Source organism: Buceros rhinoceros, unplaced genomic scaffold (assembly GCF_000710305.1).
Source record: "Buceros rhinoceros silvestris isolate BGI_N320 unplaced genomic scaffold, ASM71030v1 scaffold17018, whole genome shotgun sequence".
NCBI classification, from domain to species: Eukaryota; Metazoa; Chordata; class Aves; order Bucerotiformes; family Bucerotidae; genus Buceros; species Buceros rhinoceros.
The window spans coordinates 53,114-63,484 of NW_010428787.1; the positions used below are offsets into that span (position 1 = coordinate 53,114).

General features: G+C 43.0%; 1 protein-coding gene across 1 annotated transcript in view; it reads right to left on the minus strand.

The window, feature by feature from the left end:
- The window catches only part of POC1A (POC1 centriolar protein A), a 54,525-nt gene that overhangs the window by 34,692 nt on the left and 9,462 nt on the right, over positions 1 to 10,371 (minus strand). Inside the window, exon 7 of the mRNA XM_010142414.1 lies at positions 6,279 to 6,412. Coding sequence (XP_010140716.1) covers positions 6,279 to 6,412 — 134 coding nt within the window. The remainder of the gene's footprint in view (positions 1 to 6,278; positions 6,413 to 10,371) is intronic.

Here is a 10,371-nt window from a genome sequence, read left to right on the forward strand (position 1 = left end):
TAAGCTTATTATCCATACAATTAGAACACGTGGGATGCAGCAACCTTCAAAAGAATCAACTTTATTCCTCTTTCTGCAGCAGGATACAAACGTCCTTCTGTTAATATTACCTGGGGGTTCAGAAGTTCCTGTCCTGCCTTCTCATTGCACTTGGTGCTGCACACTGGCTGCTACCACCAGTCCCCAAATTCCTGCATCTTCTTGCTTTAAACAGCAAGATGCAGAAAGAAGGGATTGGACAATGAGATACACCAAGTCAGCAGTAAGGAACATTTCTATTTAGTCCTCACCAGGCCAACAACATGAGGACTGTCGAGTTTTTGGGCACGTCAAACAGAGTTTGAAATTATTATAATAATTTTGATGATACTGGAAGCAAGCTGCAGAAAGTTTGAAGGAAAGTATAGAAGAGAGCAAAAAGTCATGCACTGGAAATGTTGAGTGGGAAGAATGTTACCATTCAACTCATCTCCTCTAGTCAAAGAGGAGTACAAGGCAAGGAGGAGATAAGCCCCAGGGAGCCTTGAAAAGAACAAATTGCTCCCACACTGGATGTATCGAAGAAACTGGAAGCAAAAGAGGAAGCCCTACAGAATGAATGATAGCAGGATCAAACCCGGTCCTCTGCAGCAGTGTGGCCAATGAAGAACATTGGGGCAAGGTCAGATGGCCATGCCATGGTAGCTGAAACACCTGGTGACATCCCAGTTCTAGCTGCATATGTAGGTAAGAAGGGTGAGGCACAGCATGTTACCCAATCTAAGTTATGGGCAGACCACCCCCACCCCGAGAGAGATTACACCTTCTCCTTGTTTTCCCACTTCCACAGCCAGAGGCTAGTGACCACAAGGCCTTTATTGCCCTGGCAATAAACAGGTTGACCAGCTTACACAAAAAGCACTAAGTGTGGCCTCGGAAATAGATGTTCAGAACTATTCCAAATGCCTCGAATACATTCATCGCCGAGAGAGATGAGACCCAAAGGCAGGACACAGGCGCACTGATTGAATGACTGGCAGGACACTAACAGCATCAGTAACTATTGACACAGATGACAAGACACAACAGGAATAGCATCCCTGAACACAAACCTTTCAAAGGTGAAGATAAAAATAGACCTCCCTGAAATAAAGACTTAAGAGAAAGGCCATAAGTTTAGTTTGGAGAAACGGAAACATGCCTGGAGCAAACAGCCATACTTGCATGCAGATAGCAGGTGAACGTGTACCTCTATAAATAACAAGTGGCCAAGCACAGAGAAAGCCCTCTTGAACACCATTTCCTCCCCCACAGAGCTGCTGGGGGACAGAAGGCGCACAATTTCAAGAACAGCGGGGCCAATGCCAAGAGTCAACTCTAGTCAAGAGAGTCCAGACTTGTGAGCTTCAGCTAAGAACAGAGCTAACATTTTGGCTTCAGCGTGACAGAGGAAGCAAGAGCCAGGCTGGAGCGGGTCCAGGAATAAACTAGAGAAGAAGAGTTTAATGATGCACAGTCTGCGCAGTGAAAGGAGAGGCAGAGAGGAAGGAAGCTGGAGACACAAGTGGGGGCAAGGATGACAGTAGATTTTTTATTTTTTCAAATCCTGGGAGAAACTAATGTATACCAGAGAAGAGGCAGGTAATAGAGTAAGGGAGATGCCAAGAGCTGGACTGAGGCGTATCTGGAGGATGCAAACAGTTGAATTAAAGGAAAGCTTCCTCTTCCACTGCCCACAAAAGGAGATGTAGAACTGGGAAGATAGGAGCCAGTACATCCAGTCAAACTCTCCTGGAATAGATTAACTAGTGCAAAGAGAAAAAGGAAACTGAGTGGTGACAAGGTCTGAGAAGCAAATCCTGCAGCAACCAGCACAGTGGGATCCCACGTATAGGATCACCAGTTCAAGGCATAAAAGAAATGACAATAAACAGAGCAGTCATTCACAGTGCTTTCAACAGCTTCATAGCTCAGGAGAAGGGGGCAAGTCACACTTAGACAGATGGACATTGAAATGACAGAGGGTAGAGCAGCAAAAGATGCAAAGAATAAGTGATCAAGACAATTAGGAAAACACTGAGAGCAGGTAAGAAACTTGATAAATGCATTAGAGTGCCAAAGAACACAATGGGCTCCAGACAAGACGCTGGATGTCTTCTGTCTTTCACCTATCACTTGGTTTCAGTCAGCAGCAGAGAAAGCAGTGAAAAGAGTTCAGCGAAGACCAAATTAACAGACCTTTTGGTAAGGCTGGAGCACTGTGCCTAAATCTCAGGATCCAGGTGAAATTGCAGCAAGGAAACCCACAGCTATCAAGATCTAGTCAACTTCATCAGAAAAGATGAAAGACATTAGCAGGATACTTAATAGAATAACACTGAATTCAGAGAAGACAGAGGCAGAAAGAAATACAAGGAGCAAGACAAGTGACAAAGTTAACACACACTTGTTTCATGGTCTGGCACAGAATGCAGGACACAGCCTGCAGAAGCAACACTGAAGAGGAAAACCCAGAGTTAGGAGTTAAGAGCTATGAAAGCCATGGATGTTTGTCATTTCTCTACAAACACCACAGGTACCCCAAAAGACGATGTGGAGAGAGGAAAAGGTGTCAACACTGGTATTGTCCCTTGGCAAATCAAGAGGCACAGGACAGAGCTCAGTACTGTCCTCCAGTGGGGATGGAGGGGAAAGCTATAGGGACTATGGAAAGAATCCACATCTCCAACAGTAAGGAGAAGAAAAATGTTTCGATAGAAAGGACAGATTCCTAGAAACTGCACAATGAGGGTGGTAACACACAGGAGAGACGGGGAGGGAAAGGGAACCAAGCAGAAAAGCACAGGGGACAGAGATGGCATGTTCTCTCTGACAAGAAGCCACGAGGATTCTCAGTTCATCGAGCTTTGAAAAATTCCTGTATTACTACGTAGAGCAAGACTGTCATGCCTGCACCTTCCCTCATCAGGGAGTAAGGGCTACAGGTAACACAGGGAAAATTTACATTGGCACCTTGTAATTGAATCTTCAGTAGCTTTTTAACTCCTGAAAGCTGCAGTTTAAGAAAAAAAAAACATACAAGGGAAGAAGAGAGCGCTCATATTTCCTTTGAATCCTCGGAAATGCTAATCTAAAGTCAATTGCTTGTTGTCTGTAACACACTCTTCTCTTCCTTTGTTGGTCCAGTTCTGTGCAGCCCTGAGATGTCTTCACATCCTTCAAAGAGGACTAGGCCTACACAGACGTTTAATGTCACCTAGGTAGCTGGCAGCAGACAGCGAAGGAGTCTTTAGCCAGCCAGCAAACCAGAAAGCACTTACGCCACCCAGGGAGGTAGAATGCAGCTACTTCATGGTTCAAGTCATGGTTGCTTGGAGAATCATAACTTTGCATTTTCTGTCTTCCTATAAACGTAACCGTGCAGATGTTTCCCAAATATTTACTAAGAATTTCCATTCCACTAAGGAAGCTCATCTGCAAACGGTCTAATCAAGCCACCCCAAAGGGCAGACAAGCACTGTCTACATACCTGCACTCCTCTAGCAACACTCTGGAGGTGACTTACAGGCCCCCAAACATTCTGTTCCCTAATGATGATTCAGTACCAGAGGTGGACCTAAATACCAACCCAGTGTCTCATCTGTATGGAATTAGGCAAGAGTACTTCACAGCCTGAAGCACTCCAGAACTAAAATATGCAGCACAATACAGAATGATATTTCCCAGCTGTAAGATGTCAGCTCCAAGCTGAAAACTCCTGTCTCTAACAGCCCTTCTGCTACAAGGGGGCCAGCTACATTACAATTAAAGACAGCAATGTAAACTTGGCAATCCTCCTTATGTAAACTGCAGCTAATCAGCTGCTAACCAATTCCTGGCACTCCAGCAGTTGCGTCAGACTATGTCTAAAGGACCTTAAGGGTATTTTTTTTTCCCTTCAAGTGTCCACTCGCATGCAGCCTTCCCAGAAGAACATAACAGCAGTCAGTTGTCAGAGCAGGAACAAAGACTCAACCAGCATATTCACCCCCACAGAGTCACAACTCAAGAATGTCTTCAGAACAGGCTGTTCATTGGCTGACTAACCTATAGCCCTCACTTGAAAAGGCAAATCTACTTAATGACCAAAAAAATCCACACACACTTCATTTTATTTTTGGAGATACTGATAGAAATCACAGTGAGAACAGAGGAAAAAGGACTCAGTGTTAAGTAGCCTGGGCTTATCTATGAGCAGAGCAGGCGAGAGCAGCAGCCAGTGCAGGAACCCACCCCAGCAGCTTCTGAGGAAAACAGGGCCTGTTGTCACCGCCGGTTGTTTGCTGTCAATGCAGCACAGGCTATGATACACTTTTAGTGGAAAAGTATCGTATCTGTTAAATCAGGCATCCAGAGGACCAACTCACAACTGTACAGAAGATGCCAGCAGAGGGAATGCCAGACAGGCTATGCTGGGACTGGTTCCACAGCCATCTCGGTGCAAAAGCCTTAAAGATGACCAGAAAGCACTACCTTGATACTTCTACTTGTTTCCCCAACTGAAGGGGGTATAATCCCACAACAGCAACTACCCTTCCAGCTGTGCCACAGCCAAAACATTTCCAGTGCCGGTTAGATGCCTAGGAGAGAGTGGCAGATGTTGTCTTACTGATTTGAAACAGTGGGCGAAACAAAAACAGAGCTTTAACTCTACTCTGAACAGTCAATTAACAACCAACTGGTTTAACTGCTTTGTGGAAACCCTAAGTTAAGTACAGCACCAACCTAAAAGGACTTGCTATTGTCCAGTTCTGAAGACCTCCATCACCATAATCAGTTCTGGACTGCCATTCAAAGCTGAACTGTTTGGTTTTTTGTTGGTTTTTTTTTTTGTGTCACTGCACTTGGTGAGGAGCAGCTTACAGCACAGAAGGGAGGAAAAATGGAAAGCAGGTCCAGCCTCCCGCTGAACAATAACCAGGCACATCCCTTCCCAAGGGAAGGATGAAGAGCATAAATATCTAGAGCCCCTCCACACTCACCCTTTTCCAGAAAGCTAGTTCCTAAGAACTCACTTGACAAATTAAAACAACCAACAAATACGAAAACAAGATTAAGACAACGGTTAGAAGCTTTGCAGTCCCTATCTGAAAGGGTGTCCATTTAGTCCAGTTTTCAGAGTAAGAAAGTTTTATGCAGTCAAGGTTTACATGTTGGAATAACCAACATTTGTTATCTTCCCCCCATTCTTTTCAGCATTTGGACCTTTTAGTCAGTTTTAATCAGATCTTTCCATGAAGTAGAGCTTTAAGTATGAGGCTGTCTGATTTTTCCATTAATATTACCAAAAAAAAGGAGAAAAGTTTAATAAAACACAGCAAAAGAGAAGTTACAGAACAAATGTGACCTTTCCAGACATCAGCCAAGGCAGTCACTAAACAAAACCATGAGAAGCCAGAATTATCAGTTCTGCAGCTTACACAGCTACCATTATTGCCCAGAATCAACCCCACTACCCCAACAGCTTCAGGCTATGATTTTCCTCAGCTAGTTTTGATGCTTTAAAACTCACATCCTTTTAACGGGCATGAGTGGGTTAAGAATTTCTGTTCTCTTTGTCCCTCTGGACAGGGAACTTTTACAGCAGGTCCCCTTTTTCATGCCTTTCAGCCCCACTCAGCATGGGCAATGAAATTAGTCTATTTATTTTCATTTAACATTTAAAAAGAGCTCCGAGCATTCATATAATTACCCTTACAAAAACACATCCAGCGGCATCATACTAATAAACCAATCAGTTAAACTTAACCAACCAGCAGCATTTATCACCTTCAATTATTTAATTCAGTCCATCAACAAAATGAAAACACGTTCCCAAATCACATCCCAAAAATATATTTCCTCCATTTCACCACTGCTGTCCTTAAGCCTTCTGTCAGGTGAACAGATTTATCTCCACCACATCTACCTGGGGGCCTCTCTAGAGAGGGAGACAGTCAGAGCTGTGGTACAGAGAATGCACGACAGACCCAAGATAAGAGTCCAGGGTGCAGCTCTGACTGTGCCCCTTAGGTCTTAGATTTGCATCTTCAATACCACAGCTCCCTTCCAGTCTTGCTTTCCCACCCTCTCCATTCTTCCTGCCTTACCTCCTTCCCTCCCTGTAGGCCTTCCCTTCAAACCACTGGTGAGCTCAAAGATCAGTAGTACTATCACCAAATTTTAAAGAAGTCTTGTAACAATTTCTGGCCATGAAGAGTGACGGATTTGCCCGGTTTATTACGGGTTTGTACACTACTGCATAAAAGGCTGTGCCTCACCTGGTGACCATGCAGAGTAAACAGAAGTCTTCCTTCTAGCAAGTCCAGAATTTTAAGAGTTGAATCATTGGAAGCAGTAACCAGATAGTTTCCAGAGGGGTGAAAGGAAAGACTGTTTACCACAGCGCTGTGCACTAAGGATGGAAAAAACATATATATAAGTCACCAAGACCAGTTTACATAAGAATAAAAGTAAGTACAAGCACATTCCAGTTTTCTGTTATAAAGTTTAGCAGGAAAATGATCATGGGGGAAACATTCCACAAAAACTCTTCAAAGGACTGGAGAACAAGGGCAGCACTCCATTCTTGTAAAAACAGGCACTACTTTATTGGAAGGAAGAAGGAAGCTTTGTCAATTATTCTAGGAGATTTAAGGCTACAAAAGCTTCCAGCAGAGTCCCAAAATGTAACTACATGCACAAATGAGCTATACGATTCTGTGAGAGAGCTGGACATTGAGATATTTTACTACTGTGGAGCTACTGTTCTTGCTCCCAAGTCATTCCAGAATAAAATCTGTATCCTAGTACATTTAGAAGACTGAAATTATGATGGAAGACAAACCTCAAAGCTGGCATTGCACAGGTTCTTTTGATTTATTAGCCAACTCTAACCAAGACTGGGTTTAAGAGGAACTCAGAAAGAAGCACCAGCAACTTGAAAATGGCCCAGGATAAGCATTATTTCTTCAGACATACAATTTGTCTCACCAAAAATTTAAAACAAGGATGAGCAGACAAACTATCAAGAGTGTGAACTTCCAGTAAAGCAATCCTTCCAGCGTGAAGATGAAGCCTGAGAGTTATTTTGAAAAGAGCTAAAAGAAAATGTTCTAGGAAAAAAGTCAACTACATTTAAGTTCACAGTAACATTAAACATCTACCTAATGTAGGTTTTTTTTCCTCCTCCAACTTTTACAGAACAGGCTATTGAACATATTTATTTATGAGAACAGGCAGTACTTTACATATGCACAGCGTTCTGAGTGTCTGTGACATTACAGAGTTTTAAGACTACGCTTGAAGAAGGTTTTAAGTATGCAATTATTCTTAATTATACTAAATGCCCTCCAAATCTTCTGGTATCTCAAATCTACTACTACAAATACATATTTCCTGTCCCCCCCAACTAAATTTATATTCCTTCAGTCTACTGTGCTTTTCAAATCCAAACTGCACATTAAACTCAAAATACATCTTTAAAGACACTAAAACCAAAGGGTTGGGTTTTTTTTTTTCAGATGTGGATTTTAAGCAGAAATCAACCATCCTTGTAGATTGGAACACATCTACTTCTCAAACTCTCAGGAGCACCAACTACCTCAGCTTCAGTCTGAGAATGTAACTCCTCTTGATCTGAACTATTAAAAAAAAAACCCAAAAACAAACCCACAGACAAAAACCTTAACCCAACACAGGTAACTTCTAAACAGTTCTTCTTTCTGGTGAATCCTGCCTCTATCACACAGCTAGACCCTCCTCTACCCACCCAGCCCTGTTTTACACTATATATATTAAAGGAGCAAAAGTCCATAGAGTTCTTCCTCCCGAAACAGTGCTAAACACATTTCGCCTTTGGAAATTTTATTTTGAGTGATTTGTAACATTCCTCACCCCATTAGTGCATATATTCAGATAAAGACAAACCTATTTTGTCAACTAAGGCAAGTCCTGAAAGGAATCACACCAGAAACAGATGAAGTTAGTGATACATCCTCCAAGTTCCAAAGAGTGAATGAAGTATTTCTAGCTTCACCAAAAAATACCTTTTCGTAATGGAAAGAAATCACACAGACTGTGGCCATGTAAGCAGTCACCCAAGGAGTTCCGAGCTGTCATAAGCTCAGAGGAAACTTAATCTCTCTTCTGCCAAGCCGGTTTATGCCTCCCACAAGACCATTCACAACACCCTCCAAAAACTTGCCAACGTGTCCTGCAACATCACTTGACTTCATGTTGTAAACGATAAAGCTGGTGCAGCATGAAGGGGCATCTCCCAGTGACTTGTGGCTACAAACCTACCCTCCTGCCAGCCAAGCCCTAGAAAAATAACAGCCAGTTAAGGAATTTATAACCGGGGGTTAACAAGCAAACTTGGGTCATGCCAGCCTATAAAGTGACTGAACATAACTGTCCCAAGTGTGACAATATTAATTTTCTCTAATCAGCGAATGTAACAACTTAGTAACCACCAGCAAGAAGATAAAATAGGATGGACCTGACTTGCCAGAGTCCCTAGCAAACAAAAAACCGCCATCCAGCCCCACCTGAACTGTACAGAAGTGCCAACTGTTCTTTCTAAACAGCAGTAAAAAAGGTTAGAGCTATCTCCACAGACCTGCAGAGGCGCCCCTGACACAACTTTGCACAGAGGAGAAAATGTCAGGCAATAAGCACTGGCTGTTTTTGCAGAGGGCTGATCTGTTGTACAGAGAAGTCGGTGCCAAGTAGAGGATTGAATAAAGCATCCATCTGCTCCCCTGTACAGTGACCATGACCAGAGCACACTCTGCTAAAAAAACCCCACACACCATTCAAAAGGTTTTGCAGTTTGCTCTCTACTTTCAGTCGAAGTTGGAACAAGTCCTGACAACAACAGCAACACTGCTGAAAGACTGATCCATTTTAGAAAACAACCCGACTAACAGCCACGGGTCTGTGGCAGGGCTACGTATCTCTGAACTCCTGGATGCAACTCAATCTTTAAAATGGGTTCAGGCAGCGGGAGCGAGTGCTGCAGGGAGAGATGCCATCTAGTGGGACTGAGACAGCTTCGCGTGCGAGAGCCCCAGACTAAACCCCACTCAGCCAAAAGCCACAAGTACAAACCCTTGCAAGAGCAGGACTTACAAACTCATCCCCAGGACATGCCACAAACACATCAAATTGCGGCTACAGGTGCGTGAAGTGACTGCATAGAGCTACCACTGCAATTCCAGGTTTTATGACTACTTCTAGTTCAAAGTTTAACAATTAGGATTCACACAGTAGCTGTTAAAAACAACACTCATAACAGGAAAAGATCGCTTCAATAGCAAAGGTGTCGGACTGAAACACCATTAAGGGTGGGATACAGGGGAAATAACCAACTCCAGGACAAAAATTTCACCTAGCAGCCAAACCTAAACCACATTAGATTCAGACAATTTTATAGCAGTAAGTGGAAAGCAGGAAAAGATTGTTTCTGAGCCAAGTTACATTGAGGCTGGAAACACACGCTGCAGATCCTGCCTCTGTTGAAAAGCCAATAAAGTAGATTACAGGACAGTCCAACACTGTTTGGGTATTTAACCACGCTACCTATCTGAGCAACGAGACTTCAGAAAGGTGTTTCCTAGTTTTGATATGGGTCACAAGGTAACAATATTTATTACATAAAGAATCACACTTCAGTACTCATCATTGTGTCAGTTCAACACCGATGACTTGGAACAACAGTCGTCAAAAGGTTCGATTTTCCAATAGATTTTTGTTAACTATCAAGGAACTGGGATTGTGAGTTCATAAGAATAACTGAGGGAAAAAACCCCATTATATGACCGTTCAAGGAGCTCAGGGAGATTTACAGTTGAACAAGAGTTCAAAGAGTCCTTGCCTTCAGCACACAGGGAGAATACCCTTGAGAGGATCACCCCAGGAGCCAGGGATTACACACAGTGCAGGAGCAGGAACCTGATGTTAGAGATAAGGAATATGATTTTTTTTTCAACCCAAGGAAAAAAACCCTCTTCCAATGATAGTGGTGTCACCATCAGTGCTTAATAGTCAGATGAGATGCTCATAATAATGTTTCCACCTATATGCAAAGAGCACATAGATGAGCAGAACTACAAAAGCGTTCTGCAGCTTGCTTTACTATCAGACCCGACCCGAGCAGTCTTCATGGAGAGCTAACAAAATTAAGTTTAATACGTTATCTGTTCTGGGAACAGTACTTGAGAATGCAAGGACTTACAAAACACTACAGCGGCCCTCGAAATTGTTAATAGCAAAGGAAAGAAAAGCCACGTTCAGGCTCAAGAAACCAATACACATAAATAGGACAATCCAACTCAAAAGCAGTTTGCAGTGATGGGGAAGCACCCTCTTCCG